The sequence below is a fragment of the Hylaeus anthracinus genome, unplaced genomic scaffold (genome assembly GCF_026225885.1).
Source record: "Hylaeus anthracinus isolate JK02 unplaced genomic scaffold, UHH_iyHylAnth1.0_haploid 12001, whole genome shotgun sequence".
Lineage (NCBI taxonomy): Eukaryota > Metazoa > Arthropoda > Insecta > Hymenoptera > Colletidae > Hylaeus > Hylaeus anthracinus.
In genome coordinates this window covers 4,791,982-4,810,138 of record NW_026534348.1, presented here as the reverse complement: position 1 = coordinate 4,810,138, position 18,157 = coordinate 4,791,982, and the positions used below count along the sequence as shown (strand labels likewise).

The following is an 18,157-nucleotide window of genomic DNA, read 5'->3' as shown; positions in this document are numbered from 1 at the left end:
TTTCAAGAATATCCCACGCGGTGTACAGATACATTTTCATAATCATTTTCCCGCGGTATTAGAGCCTGACTCGCTAAATGCGGTTTACGCGTTTTCGATACAGCTTTTCTAACCCTACGTGGGCCTCTGGGGGTCTTCGTTGACCCCGCAACTATATTCCTTGCAATTTTTAATATTTTCTGTATCTTGTAATAGAAGTTGGTATTACAGGATAACGCAAAAACGATGCCATTAATACGAAATTGATCAAAACATAGCTTCCTTTAATTACTCATCAACTAATGGGAACGTCGAAATTAAGCTTTCGCTAAAACATGCTCGGGTCCTCTATGTGTACGAGGATAATTAGCAATAACGATATCTCGATTAGGTCAAATTTTGCCCGTGCTCCCCGATGCTATCGGCCGTTTCAAGAATATCCCCCTCGGTATATAAATTCGTATTCATAATCATTTTCCGTGATATTAGAACCGCTTCGCTGGCTTCGGTTTACGCAATGGCTTCCGACTCGCAGTCGCGCTCCGTTAAATCGATCGATTTCCCGTCGTTTCGCGACTGATTTTACAAACCACGCGGATCGCCGATTTTCCAGCGTTAATTTGAATATTAATTCTCTGGGGCAAATCCCCGCTAATGACATCAGGATTAGAGGGAATCTCGGGTGTATTGTACGCGCGCACCTGTTTTCTAATCCGAGTCTTGCCAACTTGCGTTCGCTATGGTGAACATTAAAAAATGTCGAGGCGTGGTAAACACACCGCACGATACTATATTAAAAATGCAAATCGATCTCGCCCGTAGTTTCCTTTCGAAAAATGTTTTTAACAATTCATCGCTACCATATTTTTATATATCGTATTATTATACATAAAACGGAGTAATGAATTTATTTAATCCATTCGTAGGAAAAATTCGCTGACATTATCGAGAATACTGCAAGTAACAAAAATTATACAAACGACCCACTGATGCGTTTAATAAATGATATTATCACTTTCTGGAAAAACATTGGTGTAATAATCTGAGATTTCGAAATTTATGAAATATGTACATCGCCGAATTAATTAAATGAAAACCGATGTCGGTCGAGGAGAGAGAAACATTAATTAGTCAAACGAGGGTAAAAAGTGAACAGAAATGGACCTCGTCTTATCGTCAAAACAATCTTTTCATTCCCGACGACGCTTTCGCGCTTCCACGGACGGACGCACGCTCGACAAAGTCATTTGCCAACAAAGCCAAACGATTCTTCTGTCATCCCCTAGGAGTCCCCTCCCCGTAAATTTCTCTCACGTTCGTTGTTTCACTTAATAACGCGCGTTTACCGTTCCACGCTTGGCGACCCGTCGCGAGTAAATTTCGCGACCGTCGATTGTTCGCTTAGGGGTAGTTGTCGCGGCCACCGGAAGGAGTAGGAGGGTGGCTACGCGTGCAAGAAGAAATTGCATTAAAGTTTCCCAGTGGAAGGTCGGTCAAAAGATTTCTCGGCGTCTGGGGAGTCCACGGCGAGCGCGGCTCTCGTCTTTTTCCTTCTTCTGGCGATTTCAATCTGTCTCTTTCACCCCTTTCATCCCTCTTCGGCTTGTCGCCGTCTCGCGGTGGGCCTTAACTACTCGCTCGAACGCGCCCGACTTTTCACCCCTGGCTGACGAGTTTTTTTCTGTCGAGGCGTTGTAACGACTTCAATTTAAAGGTACAGTCCGCGACAGAAGACTACTCCAAGCTGGAAATATTCATAGATTCTTGGAAGGGTAGCTGTAATCGGTAAGTCTAAAGGCAGTACGAAAGATGCTCTTGCACTCCTATGTTCATAACCAAAAAGGTCTCGAAAAGCTTTCCCGTTTAGCAAACACGAAGGGCAGGGTTCTGGCGTGACAGACTGTACATTCGCAGCACGTTCTTCAGCAACCCCTATCCTTTTCCGTCAGCCACGCTCTTCGACTTTCGGTTCAGGGGCGAAAGCGACGTTTTTCGCTCCGCGTGGGAGTCGCGAGCTCGCGACCGACTCGGGACGATTTCACGGGGAGGCAGGCAGAAAGAAAGGAGCTCGCAGAAAGTCGAAGACGGGTTGAAAACCACGCGGACGAGACGGAGGGAGGAAACGGGGCGCAAGAAACCCGCCGGAAACGAGCCTGAACGCCGCGTTTAGCTTCGCAATTGCCGTAATAAAATCGTCCGGCTTTAAATCTTCCGCGAGACGCGTGGCAACGTTACCTTTTTCCTCCGGCTTCTTACGAGTGTCCCGAGGGAGCTGTTAACGCGTTTGTTTGTTCCGGAATACCGTGAACGATACAGGGTGGCGGGGAAGTTTCTTCGTCGTGCGCTCGTCTGAGGATAATAATAATACCGCGGCAAGTTTGTGTATGTAAGAAATTAGAAAGCACATTGGTTGCGAGGGAACGCTATAAGCTGCTAATAACCTAAGTTTGTTGATGAATTGGAGTGGAAGCAGGGAAAATAAAATAAAGTAAAATAAGCAAAGACGTAGAAAGTTTCCAAACGATGAAGAAACTACCAATATTAGGCATTGATGTACTTTGTAACAGTTACAGCTATTACAGTTAGAGAAAAAGGATACTCGTACGTAACATAAAGAATGTAAAAACTCCTAGTCTAATTGGTTTTTAGTAGCGTATAGTATGGTAAATCCAACACGGAAAAGAATGAACGAAACAGAGACGAAAGGAAAGATTAGGGCTTGTTTAGCCCCTGTCAAATTTGTAGAGAATGGCGCCGACGTATTTTCCTCGTGACCCCGCTTCCTGGAAAGCGTAATTTGCCGGCGCAAACGCCAGAAAAATAGCGGCTCTTGACCCCACCGACAATGCGGCGAGAAAAAGTAGGACTGCAACTGTACCGGATTTGTATTTTAATTCGGCGTCGCTCGCTTCTTCGTAGCTGGTGACGCGTTCAACGATACTGCAAGCTGTTCGCGACTTGCATTACGGTACTCTGCGATTCTACACGAGATTGCAGTATGTACGCGTTGTTACAGAAGCGAGTCACCGTCGTCTAGGAGTGCGAGTGTGTGACTTGCGCAACTTTAAACTCAGCTCAGCTAAACCATGAATGGTCCCGACGTGTGACCGACGTTGTTATTGTTTTTGGCACGCGCTATTGGAAATTAAACCGTGAAAGGTTAAGATACAGATACCATTCAGGTCTCGTATGTTGTGTGAATGCGTGCATAAGAGCTTTGATGCGTCGAGATCGTCGCGCTGAGGGCTTTAATTGTTGTGCACGGTTCTTTCATGCCGTCCGAGTGCGGAGGACCGTGAAGAACTTAATTACAAGGAAAAGACGATTGCACGAGTGGCGAAGACGGCGCGCAGAGAGGGTAGAATAGCCAGGGAAAGAAGGGAACGCGAAGGGAGTTGCATCACGAAGGAATAAAAAAGTTCCCTCGGTATTAACGATAACGACGATAATGAAGCCGAGTGTCAGCGACGGCATGAACGGACGATTATTGTCCGGCGTCGGATATCCTTGAATCTCGAGAACCTTTTCTTCGCCGCGAGTTCACGAGATGTTCCTTTTTACTCTTCGATCGCCAGACGATACCTCCCTGCGTCTCTTTCTAAGCTCCTCGGCCTGTGAAAGGAAGAAAGGGAATTCTTCGACGTCGCTCGTTTTTAAATATCCACGCTACGACTTCGTTCTATCGTTTCAATTTGTACAGAAACCCAAGATTCTTCTGTTCTTTCTAAACTATGGAGGAGGAGGAGGAATGGAGTGGTCGTTAACTTTCTAAATTGTCTTCGATACTTTCTAATTAGAATCTAATTAGGAGACGGAATAATTATGCTGAAAGGTCGGTTTGATTGGAACTGCACGCCGGGATGGAGTGGGAGAGTCAAGGTTCTATAATTAAAGTGGAATAATTGGAAGAGATATAAAATACTCTGGTATTTTATGAAATAAACTGGTCAAAAAGGACCTAAAGTGAACGTTTGGTGGCGCCTCAAGGGACTTAAAAACTTACCTACGGTAAAATCTCCTTAAATCTCCTTAAATCCATAAGTGGGAATTTCTGATAGGGAACTCGGAGTTCAAAGCTAACTTAAATCGACGTAATTTGGAATAAACGTCTTTTGGGAATTCGCGAACGAAGAAGGTGAATAATTGATCAAGTATGCGAAAGGACCTGGGTTTCCCCATTCCTGGTCTAACGTATACCTCTCCACGGCATAGGTACTCTTCGCGGAGAGTATGCACGCCACGTACGTCGAAGCAGGGTAGACGGATGTATATTTATCTGTCTGGCACCTGATCGAGCCTGAGACGGTACTGGAAACTGGGAGGAACTTTCGACCCTTTGCCGGGGAGCGAGGAAAGGAAACGAAGCCGAAGGGAGTCACGTTGATTGACCAGTTCTGGGCTGTACGCGAACTTAGCCTGCAGCCCTTTTGAAGATAGAGGGTTGAGAGTGGTTCCTTCGGTTCTCGAGGCGTTGGTCATCGAGAATTACAGGAAATCTAATTGTACCTTTTTTGGCCTTGGGGCAACGGCGTTCCAACTTTTTTAAATTAACCACCCAACCCTTCCACGCTCTCCTATGAACGACACCAGTATTTCTTTCGTGCTAACAACTTATTCTACGACATTCAACTAAGAATCTCTCTATATTCTTGACAAATTTGACTATATTCGAATGAAGTGACCATATGAATCCATCGACCCAACGCATGGTCTTCTCGCTGCGAGATTTTCCAGTAACACGGCAAGCCTTTCCTCGAAAGCAAAAACCCTCGAGCCACCCACGCCTGAAGAGTTGGCGTCCCGTGAACGGGGCGGATTGCAATGCGGAAGAGGGCATGAAACGACGTAGCGTTTAACCACGAGGAGTCGTGACCCTTCGGGGAACGTGATCTAGGAGGTTCAACCGCGGTCTCTATTCAGCGACTCGTTGGATTCGTTTCGAGGAAAGCGTGGCCAGGATGAATACTTGGCGGTAACAAAACTGTCGGCCTCTCGCGGGATTTAAGCAGGCAATTGTACGCAAACGAGGCGGTCTTGGCTCGCGGAGACTTCCTGGGGAAAAATGTAGGCGACCTGAAAGGGGTGGCCCGGATTTAATTAAAAAATATTTTTCAGACGGATAGCCGGTCCGCTCCGTCGTTGAATGCCGACGTTACAGGGGTGCTTTAATCGCGAACACGTTCAGTCGGCAATTTGCGCGAACGTGCACGGTGTAATCCACGAGAAACTTAAGAACATTCAAGCGAAAACGAGCGCGGGAGGTTGGGAGATTGAAAAATATTATAAAACATGGCAGACGTTCCTTGATAAGAAACGAAAATAACGATATCTGAGGTTTTCTCTTGACAATATCTCCACTTGTTTTCTTAAAAATATGTTCACAGCAGACATCAAGCGTTCTTGTAACACATTATTGGAATTTCAGAATCATACAGTTTAGAGGATTTTTGTGACGAGTTGACCGAAGAGAAAATAAAACATGATATAGAATTTTAAACATAAGACGAAAAGAATGAATTAATTACGAAGCTGCTCCTCTCGCCGAACGAATTTTGTTTAAACTCTCCTCTAAACGGTCCATAATTTTGTTACGGTTATGATTTGTGGGGAAATTTTGCAGTTGGCAGTTAACGAACTGGACGGAACTCTTTACGTGTAACTTCTAAAATAAGTCTCTTAAAATAGTTCCCTGCTTTAACTCGCAAAGGCTAAATAATGAAAAATTCTGATGGCGAACAGTGCGCGCGGTTAACCGTTGATAAATTCTTCAAACTTTGCGCATTTATTTACACGTACTTCGAGAAGGCCTGCATTTATTTTTCATGCGGGAATATTAGTTTACCGAAGAAACACGCGAATCGAAGGGCTTCGGTGGACAAAAATACGGGCTTTCGGCGTGCTCGCCTTTTCAGATTTCATTCGGCCAATACAAAAACATGATATCGTATCGCGCTCGGTACGAATACTACGGTCGGAATTACAACGAAAAAATATATTGGATATCAGCTTTTACGTTAAAACGTGATAGTCAAAATACAAAAAATAGTGATCCGGATGCATCATACCGGGCGAAGAAATTTTTGTAAGTATCGATCGAAGTTTGGAAACAATAGTTTCGAGGGAAAATGCTTTATAAATTCAGCGACTCAAAAGACCAAAAGCTGATACGTATCAATTTCAATTTATACTTGAAGCTCCAAGAAATCGCAATGACGAAATAATAGATCTATTCCCCTTTGAAATAGGAAAAAAATCTGGGCTTCCAATCTAGCTGGAGTGAAACACTGGAACGCGATCGATCCGCTTCGAGACCGAGCCGTAGATTTAGGGGACCTTAAATATTGAAGAATCCACGTGTCGTATCGCGTACGTGTCCTTCCCGGTGCGATGCGAATTTCCTCGTAAAAGTAGAATCTCTGCGAACGTCGACAACGAGCGAATCGAGCATCCGACACGGGCGTAATGAAAACAACATTTTCGTTTTTGACTTTCAATTGTCTGCCGGAGGTCCGGCCACGTTGAGCCCTCGTTCAAAATGGATTTACACAACCGCCAATATGGACGTGGCGCGGTTTATCGAGCCCGCTGTTCCTATCTGGACGGATTTGTTAATTTAAAAGGTAATATCCGATAATCTACGTTGCATACGCCAGTCCGCGAACTTCCGTTCTGTACCACCCCCATTTTCGTTTTTTGTCAATGTTCGAACATTCGAGGTTCTATTGTCGCGTCTCGATAAATCTCCACTTTTTTTTCACTTGGGCGTTCATGTTTTTCGTCTCGAAGCGCACAGGTTTCCCTAGCACTTGTTGTAACTTGGAATCAAACGCTATGAGTCAACCCTTTCGCTGGGGAATTCTATACGTTTTACTTTTAGAAATTGTATCGCATTAAACTATGGTTGACCATTTGTCTCGTCGCATGCGATGTTCATTCTTTTTAACGTACGATATTGCGAATCTCGATATTAATACCGCAAACGAATTATCGTTCCAGTTACGGGGTGATCTAACAGAGGTGGATCTAAAACTGGAAATAGAATTTTGAATAGACTGTAGTGTCCGCGCCTCCCATACCCAACAATAAGGAGTCAAATAGGAACACGAAACGTAGGCTACGGGATTGGTCTTGTAGGTAAAGCGGTCGACTGTGGATCCGAGGATCGTGGCTTCGAATCCCCGTGCCTCATTTTTCGTTTAGACTCCTACAAGACTTTAGCGATTCAATATTTCCGAACACGAAAAGTTGAGACTAAAATTGAAATAAGTAATCGTGAGGTATTTTTCTATATTTTAATATAGAATAGACATTCGATAGATATAGAGGATATGTGTATTCATGGGACTGACTGTGTATACCTATATCAGACTAGAGTCGAAAGGGTCAACAAAGTTTATACTTTTTCCAATTCTTTTATTAAGGAACGCCATTAATTAACTAAATTCGCTAACTTAAGTGAGTTCTAAGTAATCATATCTCGACGAGAGATCCTCGTGGTATTATAATTGTCTTTTTGGTTCGCGTCGTTCGAAGCGTCTCTTTTGTCCAAACTAATGGACGCACGGAGACGGAGACGTACACGCGACACAAAACCGTCGTAGTATTTTACTTAAGTTCGACCATTCGACTCGGGGGCGACCGGCTTGCAGCGAACGACGAACGAGTATTTATTGTCGGCGGACACGTAACGTCCACTTTCGGCCAGAGAAACTTATCTCGGACGAAGTTTACTGGCACCGGGCGAACGGAGAAAAGTTGGCTGCCAGGAGGTTACACAGCGCACGGTAACAATGAACTGGCTGGGATCGCGATAGACGGCCCACGAAGTCCCGCGACGGTCTCCCTACCTCGACTTTTCTACCACCAGATAACGTTCCCGCGAATTTTTCAAATTTTATTCCGTCCTGTCTCCGTCGCGAAGCGTGTTTCTTCTGATGGAAATATGAACCGAAAGCTGCCCTTACAAGAACTCCTTGTTAACTAAACGGTTCTATGATTTATTTCTTTTTCTTCGCTGCGTGTGCTTCAACCCTCCGAGGTCCATGTATTTTCGATCTTTCATTAGCGATTTTCTAGGCAACGCGGAACGTTTCGCAAAAATTGTAAGCTTTTGAAGTATACGGGAAATATTTGTGTTAAACGTTTGGCACTTGGGGAAAAAGCTCAAAAATATTCAGGATTGTTTTGGCCCGAAAGGCAATGTTCTCTCCGAATTAACAACTTTTATTTTTTTCGCTATCAATTTGACGCTCGAATGCCTGTCGAGCGTCCACTCTTCCATTTTTTTTTTGGAGGAGCTGATGCCCCCACCGAATTGTTTTACGTATTTCGTCGGGGCTTTTGCCGTGATTTCCTTTTTATTTCTTTTTTTTTTTTTTTTCATCCACTCGCACCGATGGCATTTTAATTCCCCGAGTTTTGCCCGGGATTGCATTTTCGATTTAGTTTGCACGCGGTGCCCCGAAAATATTTTCAATCGTTGTTCTTTTTGTACGAAATTTCTGCACGCCGGTGGGCGTCCGTCTGTTCAATTACGAGCCGCGTCTCGGTACCATTAAATTGTTTAATTTTTCATCGAAGGATCGCAATTTTCGACTCTCGCATTTGCTATTGTTATTTTTAGAGTACGTTCTCTGAAACCGACGAGATTAAACGCAGCCACAGAATCACTCTATCTACCGTTTCTATGAATTTCTGTTTATCAGAGTCTACCGTTTTCATATACAAAATTTATCCCAGACCTTTCAGCTATCTTTCAGATATCTCGCGACTAGTGCCAGCAGGGGAGGTTCGCTCTTAAGAAGCGGGTAAGTTCTGAGATCGACTCACCTTTTGATCCTTCTGCCAGATGCATTGACCTCTCTTCCCAAGCACGCGACAGATCAGCTTGGCGTCCTGGCCAGGGTTCACCTCGGTGTACTGTGGCGTCTCTTCGAATTGCTGAATGCCGTGGGATACTGAAACCGAATAACAAGGAAAGTCGTTACGACGAGTCGTGCGAGGCGAATAGTGGGGGAAGGTTTATTAGCGGATAAATTCGGGAAATTCTCGCGTCAAGGGAAAGTTTTATTTTGAAGCGGGAAGATAACGGTTCGACGAGTTAAGACGCGGGCACGGTCGGCTATTAAAGCAGGCCGTTGCTCATCAAAGTTGTTATTTAATTCGCAACTTCGGTAAATTCGTTTATCACCCCACGATCCGTTTGCTCGATCCACGGTGATTCGTCTGCCCAGATCGCCGATAAATTCTATCAACTGGATAATCGCGTCGTAAACGATGCACCATTGGGGGAACGAATAACCAAATTGATCCAGAGTAAAGTCATCTCTGGGAATTAGTTCTGAGAAAACGAACAGTTCACACGACTCCGAAGACTAAGGAAATTGTATAGAAGTAGTAGCAGTTAACGTCCATTTCGTGTGACGAGTTATCAGGGTGGTCTCTTAAAATGAAATAACGATCCTACAAAATCGTTTACCTTACCGCGCAAAGCGTGAACATTCTCGCGTATATCGAATTTCCCTTTACACCAATCTCCAAATTGAAACTTTCGTCGAACACGTTTGGAAGATAGAATCGATATCGAAAAAGCTTATCGAGCTGGCTATCGCGGCCTGGCCAGTTCCCTCGCATCCCGCGATGGCAACAGCATCGATACGTATCTCCGTTGCATTTAATCCGCGAGAATGCCGGCAAAGAGGCCATTTCCAAAATGTCTCAAATCCATTGAATACGAGATTTTGTACATAGAAATCGAGTCGAACTTCCTAAATAAGCCCCAAACTCGATAACGAGAATTATTATTTTTCGTCGGGGTGAAAATAATCGAGCATCGACCGTCCAATGGTCAAGACCGTTCGGAGGGAATCTCTTCGAATAACCGCGGTTTCGTCGGCCGTCGGAGGCGAAAGTTATGCGTGGTCGTGCATATGGCAGCCGAGGAATAAAATATACGGCGGTGCGCAGGCCGAGGGAGAGAATACGATATACGCCGAGTCACCAATAACGTACTTGTGCGATTAAAAACTGTCACGGGGGTCGACGATATATTGAAACTAGTCGTTTTACCGTTTTTTCCTCTCTTTTTGTTTCGCGATTCCTCTTCTCCCCTCGACCGTCGCTGTTTCATTTAGCCGGGAAGAAATGTGTACTAACGTTCATTATTCAAGAGATTCCGTCCAGGCAGTATTCGGTCCGGGGGGAAAATAAATTAAACCGAAACGTGGACCAACCGCGGCTCTTTTTATTTTCGAACGTTCCTTGAACGAGCCTCGTTTGTACGCCCGAGGAAAATACATCCGCGCAGTTCCGCGCCGTTGCACGCCCCACGGAATCTAATTAAATGGAAAATTAGGGAACGCGTGTGCATTCGATCGCTCGAACGAACCTTCGTGCGATCTTTCCTCCTTGTATGGGGGAAACGAGGAGGGACCATTGACGTTTGCTTGGAAATAAGGTCTAATAAAAATTTTCGATTTTTGTTTCCTCCCGAAGATGGTTCAAACGGGGACGAAACGTCGAGTTAAGTGTGCTATATTGGATCAAATGCTCTAGAAAGCTCAGTTATCGTACTTCGAGACATGTATCATCCCTCTTAACGTAAAAGCAGCTCTGTAGCTCGAGTTCGTAGGAGGAACTGCGCGTTTCATCCGCGACGGGCGTAACTATTTTTTCAATCGACAGGTAGAAGCGGAAGCGCTGGAAAAACGTTGTCCTTTTGAATTATCGTCGCGCGTACCAACGCAACGGATCGATGTAAATGCGCTGGAACGGTGACCGGCTTAACGGGGACTCTGTTTATCGGAAAATTGTCGGCTACGGTCCGCCGTTCCGAAGAATCCGCTCCTCGCGTTCCGTTCGCTCGTCGACGACCAATCCCTGCCAGCGTCGCCGCCAAACAGGAGTTAATAAACGGTGTCGCGGACGAGTAATTGTGTAGGTGCCCGTCTAGCACGCGGAACAGTGAACATTGCTGGGGAAAAATCGTGGCTGCTTCGAGCTACAGGAAGAAAAACAACTCGCCGATCTCCCCATGACTTGAGAAACTCTCGAGCTGCGTCGAAATCCCCTCGCATTACCACTGTTCTTCCACTGGGAAAGAAACGCGGCACAGAAACAAGAATCCCCTTCTATTGGGTGCGCTAATTGTTCTGCTAATTCTTAATCTTTAGCTGTTTCAATTGAATTTCTTGGCTTTATGGGAAATTATTTCTGATTTTATTTTCTATAGCATGTATTAGGTCTACCGGAAAGTTCTGTCCATTCCGGTTACAACAAGTTTCAACGAGTATGCGCGCATTCGTTAAAAATGATATATAAATCGCAACCACGCTGGCAACATGTCGTAAATAATGATAAAAATTATATTATTCAATAAAATTTATTCAAGCCGTGAGAAATTTATTATTTTGTTTTATTCTAAAAACGGACAGAACATTCCGGTAGACCTAATATGATGATCGAACGAATCCTCTTTCTTAGTGCTCCAGGATAACGAGAATCTTCCTTGTAACGGCGAGAAGATTCTCTCAGGCGAAGGAGTTAGCTGTTTTTCGAGGAGTAATTAGGTGAATGGAGTTTCTTTCAGTGCACACGTCCGAGAAAACTCGGGAAATCTCGGACGATCTGTGAGATGCTCCCTCGGGACGCTCGTGAAATATTTAAGGATATTTGTAAGGAGTCGGCTGGGAAGTGACGTCGTTACCGCGACTAATGCCGATAATTAATAACCTTGGACACTTTGGACAAGATTTTCCGAAAGTAATTCCTGGCTCGTTAACGAGGACGAGATACGAGGAATATCGGAATAGAATTTGCTCTTCTTAATTAATTGGTACTGGGATCAGATTCCTCTCTTCCAAAATACGTTACAAGTTGACGTAAATACATACAAAAAAAAAGAGAAAAAGATGAAGTCTTCTCGAACAAGGTTCCCCGCAGGGAACACTTTTGTCTCAGCCTCTGGATCGATCGGATTTCTGATGGAAAGCAGTTTGGTGGTTGGAGGGAGGATTGTAATAAGTGCTCTGTGATCCGTAATTTCTGGGTGACCGCTGGTCGGAAACAAATTACGAATCGTCGACGATGTCGAAAAGGTCAGCTCTTTAGCCGATCGGACACGAGAAGCGGCTGTAATTGCTTCGTAATCCGCGGGCACAATCGAAACCGAGTCGGGCCGGGAGAGTCGCTTGGCGTGAAATTGCTCGCATTGGCAGCGTTACGTGGTTCATTCCTAGACATGGTTCCGGCTTTTTGCTCATTCAATCGATACGGAGCGCGCCGGGTATCGATAAGATTAACTTCGAAACTTTTTCCTTCGCGCCGCCGCGCCTGAAACAACGCCGAAACAACCCGGTTGACGCGATCCTTTCGCTCGATCGTCGACGGAACGTTTACGCGACTCGATAACCCTCGTAATCCCTCGAACTGATCTATTCCAAGCACTCAAAAAGGATGGCTTTAGGTAGACAACGCGAATCGACTAAACGTCTCTGGTGAAACGCCGCCCATAAGTCACCCCCGGGACACCCGATCGCTTAAATTCGAACGAACCGTAACGAAATGGGTAAATTTGTTCGATCGCCAGCAACGAACGTTCGTTGTCAAACAGAAATTAATTTGAAACTTTCAATTTCCGAAGTTCGAAACTTCGGATTTCAGAAGTTTCGAATTTACGTCTTCCGAAGTTTGAGCCTTCGTATCGGAGCCTGTTCGGCGATGAACTTTTTGATTTTATTAACGCACTTGGAATCCGATGGGGAACGAGGAAGCGCGTGGAAGGTGTTACCGATTGATAAGCCTCGGTCGCACGTGGCCGTCGCAAAACTTGATTAATACGCACGGTTCAACGATTCGAGGAACGACCAATCACACGCCGCCTGACCGGTTTAGTTCCCGCGGAAAACCGGATGAGAGATTAATAATTGGACGATTCAGAAGCCAATCAGTGGGAAGCAACGAGGCGGAAAACCGTAATGCGGGCACCCGAGCACCGAAAGCGCGTCGAGAGATCAAGAGGGGTGGTTCGAGGCTCAAAGGGATGGGATCCACGCCAGCGAGAAAGAAACATCGTCGCTACTAATAACGGGATAGAGCATTTTATTGCGCGATGCTCGCGACAGCGTATTGATTTACTCGCTCGGGGGAAGAAGCTTCGTAAATTTACCAGCACGCGAGCCGCCCAGCGTCGCGAAATCCGCTCGTACCGCTCCCGTGGGAACACCAGCGTTTAGCCGTTTATGCTTCTACTACATTTAATTCACCGTCTGCGCCAGCTACCCACCGCGAGGCGAAAGAAATGAACGAGAACTTTTTTTTATCCGGCGAGATTTTATCGCGAAACGCCCGGGCACTTGCCCTTAGAGCACGCCACGAACTCGAAGTTCTCGAGATTATTTTCATGCGCGACCCTATTTACCGCATTGACTGCCGAGCCGAATTTACGAGAACTTTCCTACCCTCCACTTCATTTTTTTTTTTTTTATCGTTTACTTCGTTTTCAGAGTGAAACATCTTTTTCTACTAATTAAAGTTCGTGCCCGTTTGCGGACGGTAAATCGTAACGCGATTAAATCGAGGATGAAGTCAGAAAACGTTTAATGAAATAATTAGGCGGTACGCGCAATTTCGTGTTTCTCGGGATTTTCGTTTAAAATATAAAGGCGTTTTGAGATAATATCTTTCACCGAGACTATAGAAGAATTGAATAAACGTTTTTCTAGCGGCACTGTGCGAAATTCTATAAGAGAGATCGTTATATTCGTGGCTACGGACAGGAGCGCAATTAGCGATTCGATCGTGTGCCAGTCGACAGGTTTCGAATCTACCCTGAATGCCAAACCTGTTGCAAAAGTCCTCCGCCTCTATCGCGTATCCATCGAATGAGGGATCGCTTCGTCGCCCCTTTCATCTTTAACCCACATCTAGAGAAATATCGCGATTGCCAAAGGGCAAAGTTCACGGCTCGGAACTCGTCTACCGCATCGATTTTATAGGAAACTGCTTCAAATATTTCGTTAAATGATTCCAGCAGAAATATTCCGGATTCTATTAATTTCACGAGCCTTGGCGTCGAGTAACAGGCCAGAACTCGGCGGGATTCTCGCGGCAGCTTTTATCTTCGCGAGTAGACGAAAATAAGTCCTTGGTAGGTCTCCGGGATGCATAATTCAGCGAGGAAGTTACATCGTAACTTCGGGCAAGGTCTTTGTCTCGGCGTGAATCACGGCTATAAATTATTTTCGCCCGGTCCGTACATAGCTTATCGAAGATCCCCCCGGAACAAGACTTTAGACACCAATGACTTTAGACTTGACAATTATTAGACATTTAATTGAAGATTCTGAGGTTAGAATTAGCGATAACAACTGATCGTAAACATTGCAAGCCCGCTGATTTATATACTTTTCAATTGTCCCGTTCGTTTCGTTTTGCCCAGCGATGTTAACCGTTCTCTTCTCGATCTTCGACGGGTCGTTTGGCCCATTGGACAAGACGTGCGCTCCCCGCGGTAATCGATGGCCGAGTAATTAACAGGAGCTGCAACGATACGTGATCATGCGTTGCCGTAAATCCACTCCCGTAAACTGACGCGTGTCCGACTCACTCAAGATCAGATACGTCCGTTCAGGTACCGCGCACGGGTGCATCGAAACACGCGGCGGTCATGCAAATGCCGCCGTGATTTATTTCCGTTTCCCCCGTATAATTCTCCGTGACGGGCAATTATCATACTTATTCCTCGCTGACGTCTACCGGATAATTAACAGCGTGCGAACGATTAGTTTTTACTGCTCGACCGGCATTGTTCAGATCGCGTATGGACATAAATCGCATTCTCGAAAGATTGAATTCGAACTATCTATAAATTTGATAAAACCGGGGGTAACCCTATAGCCCACAATCGACTCTTGTTCGTTAATGCTCGAGAGGGATGGTTTACATACTCGTAGCTACTATAATCTTATCTATGGTCTAAACACTCGTTGCAACTGGCTCGGACACGCGATCTAGATTCAAGTGTACGAGTGTCCGGTTACTCGGATCCTCAAGAACTCGGATATCCGTAAATCCGAGGAGCAGTAACAGCCTCGCTTTGTATGGAGTAGTTCATCGTAAATACGAGGAGGAAAAGCTCGATCAGTTGCAGTTTCTCGTCCCGTAATTCGACCAGATTTTCGTCCAGAAATCGCGTCTGGGACAGGGCATTATCGACGAACATATGTATTTATTGGCATTGTTTTGGAAAGACTATCAGACGGTTCCCAGATTTACAGTCTCTGGCTGTATGTAATCCAGAGACCTCCGTCGGTTAGAGACTCGCGACGGATGAGATATATCCCGGCTACTAGGCGCAATAGAAATGGACGTGATTTATCCGAGTTTCCGCGCCGTCTAATGGCGCTATGAAGACAAAGTTCGTGGGCTTGGACGATCCCGCGACGGGAAACGGGTCGATTCGTTCCCATTCGACGAATCAGCTTCGAAATCGTCGCTGCGTCCAACAATTTTCGAAGACTATGCTTCGTTAGGATGTTCAAGATCGGTGCACCCTCGATTTATGTGGTCTTCATGTCTGTACGTAGCTTCAACGCAAGGTATGGTGACAACGCAACGCGAGGTCTCATCCTCAGTTTTCTAACCAATTTCACGTGTTTAAGGCGACGAGGAAGACGCACCACCGTAAATCGTATCAATTTATTCCAATCTCCGCGGTGGCTAATGGGACGAGGGGTCCTTGCACTCTCAGCGAGTCTCTCTCCTCCTAGCAGTTCCTTTTACGGGAGAAAGACGACCATTGGGGAAACTACCCTTGCTCTCTAAACGAGGGTTAATGAGCCACCGGCGAGACCTTCGTTCCGCCGCAATATTTTATCGTTTATTTTTGCGCTCGTTACACCGAGCCCCGTGTAAGAATCCATCTGTAGCCTCGGAAATCACCCCTCGGGTCTACCACCTAGTCGCTACGCCACCCTCGCAAAGAATAGACCAGTGTAATTCGTAGACTCTGGTTCTCTTGTGACCAAATAACCTCGAACTCCCTTTTTCCGTGAATCTCGGTTTCTATTTCTATTTTAAAAGATGCTTGCAGCAAAGTTTTCAAGAATCCATGACTTCTCGTTTCCAAGGACAGTGTCCAATACTTTAGAAAACACTGATTCGAGGGAAGGGGTAGTCGGTCACGCGGTTTACTGGACCGGAATATGAACGTGGACCTTTCGTTTGCCGGACGACTGCTCAAACCGATTCAGTTATCCAGGTCGCCAAGATTTACGCTCCGCAGGCCCCGCACACGAACGACCGCCGCAATTTTCGAACGATACGCGCTGGTCGAGCATTTTTCGCTGTACGACACGCGAATATACAAAAAATTAATTTAAACGATTCGCTATCTTAACTATTCTTACGCGTATTAGGCGGATCGGATATAATGTCGTTTCTGCGAATCGGAATACTTGTTTATCATTTGTTAGCTCGTTGATTTTTATCGATCCGTTATTGAAAATTTGCACACTATATGACGAAACCCTGTCGATAACGAGGGTGATTACATAAAATGTATTTGTTTGAATTTAACGTAAAATTCCTTGCACCACAAAGTTCATCCCACGTGCAGGCCAATAAGAATCCGATAAATGAAATAAAAGAGCCCGTCCGAACTCCATTTCATATCGCAAATGTACCTCGGATCTTTTCGCTCGTAGCTCCTCTGGAAAACTTCCGGTCTGTGTTGTTTTAAGACTGGCGAACTTTTCCGTTTTGAGTTCTCCGAAGTCTGAGCTCCCTCTCCACGGCCGAGTTCGGCCGCCCTTTTAATATCCGTGAAAGATTTCAGGACGAACGATATGGGCGCCTTTCCGCGCGATCTTGCCCGACCACCGGTCCATTAACTCGAATGAAGGCAAACACTGGCACGAAAGACTTCATCCTCGATCGCATACCACGAATTCCAGCCAGTATCCAGCGAATTCCGCGTGCACCGCGACGGATCGATGAACCGTGGATGCGACCGACGCCGACCAACGCCGCCGCGGCGTAGCTCGTCGATGGTCACGTTTCACAATTTATCGTTACCATTACCGTGAAATATGCGCCCCGTAGCCGGTGTTGCGGCCGAAGGAAAAGGTCACCCGACGTGTACGACGATAAACCGAACCCGGCCGCGTTTGCACTCCACTTCCATTTTGTTCCGAAGACCTCAGCGCCGCGAACGTTGTTACGAGAGTGACCTATCGCCTGGTAGCCGCGGGATCTCGCGAAACGGAGACGATATACCGATCTCCATAAATCTCGGCCAGACGCGAAAATTGGTGCGTCGTTCGCGAGGGACGAATGAATTTTGAAGAGGTATTTATATCTTCTCCACTTGCAAACTAAATCTTTCAAAGATACGTGTTACTAAATCCACCAGTTGCCCTATTTATTATCATTATTATTATAAAAGGTTATACTGGGATGCCCAGCTCAGGGACACCGAGCTTTCGTCTTTTCTCCCAGTTAGTCCTCTGACGTGAATGTGAATACCATTCAAATAGTACACAAAATACATATTTCACTCCTCTACAATAATTTACCATCTCCTATCATCCCACAAGACGAATCACGACATTTGGCGGTTGAAGTAGGCCGAACTAAAAAACAATTAGCGCAGGGAGCCTGGGGTCACCGCGAGCGGGAAAGGGCCGCTACCGAAATTTAATTTTCCCACGGGAACGGTTGTCCTCTTTTCCTTTCCGCGAACACTGTAATATTTCATCCGAATTTTCGCGAGAGACCGGTCCGTCCAGAGGAACGCGGATTCTCGCGCCTCGCGCATACACGAAGAGCCGAGTGTAATTCGCGTGGCGAGCGTGTCTGGACCAGAATCGAAATTCCACGGATATATCTCGGCCGCGGAAACGGACAACGAGGAGATCGCGAACTAGAGAGAGAAAAAAGGCGACGTCAGTGAAGACGCAGCGTAGGTAGCGGGAAATCCTTGCGGGCCGAGCCGTTTTCATCAAACCGCCGCGCGACGCGATACGCACAATAAAATCAGGGAAAAAGCCAATGGCGTTCGCGACCCAGTTTTTCCAGTCGAATCGGCTCGTGCGTTTTCGAGAGAACCAGAGGGAGAGCTACGCGGAGAATGGGAACGGTGTCGTGGAAAAGTCGCCTCCATCGACGTTGGTTTCGATTT

The 18,157-nt window shown here is 45.8% G+C and overlaps 1 protein-coding gene across 1 annotated transcript in view; it reads right to left on the bottom strand.

Moving 5' to 3' along the window:
- Positions 1–18,157, bottom strand: part of LOC128890981 (kin of IRRE-like protein 2) — a 141,464-nt gene that overhangs the window by 40,843 nt on the left and 82,464 nt on the right. The window contains exon 2 of the mRNA XM_054150071.1: positions 8,809–8,936. Coding sequence (XP_054006046.1) covers positions 8,809–8,936 — 128 coding nt within the window. The remainder of the gene's footprint in view (positions 1–8,808; positions 8,937–18,157) is intronic.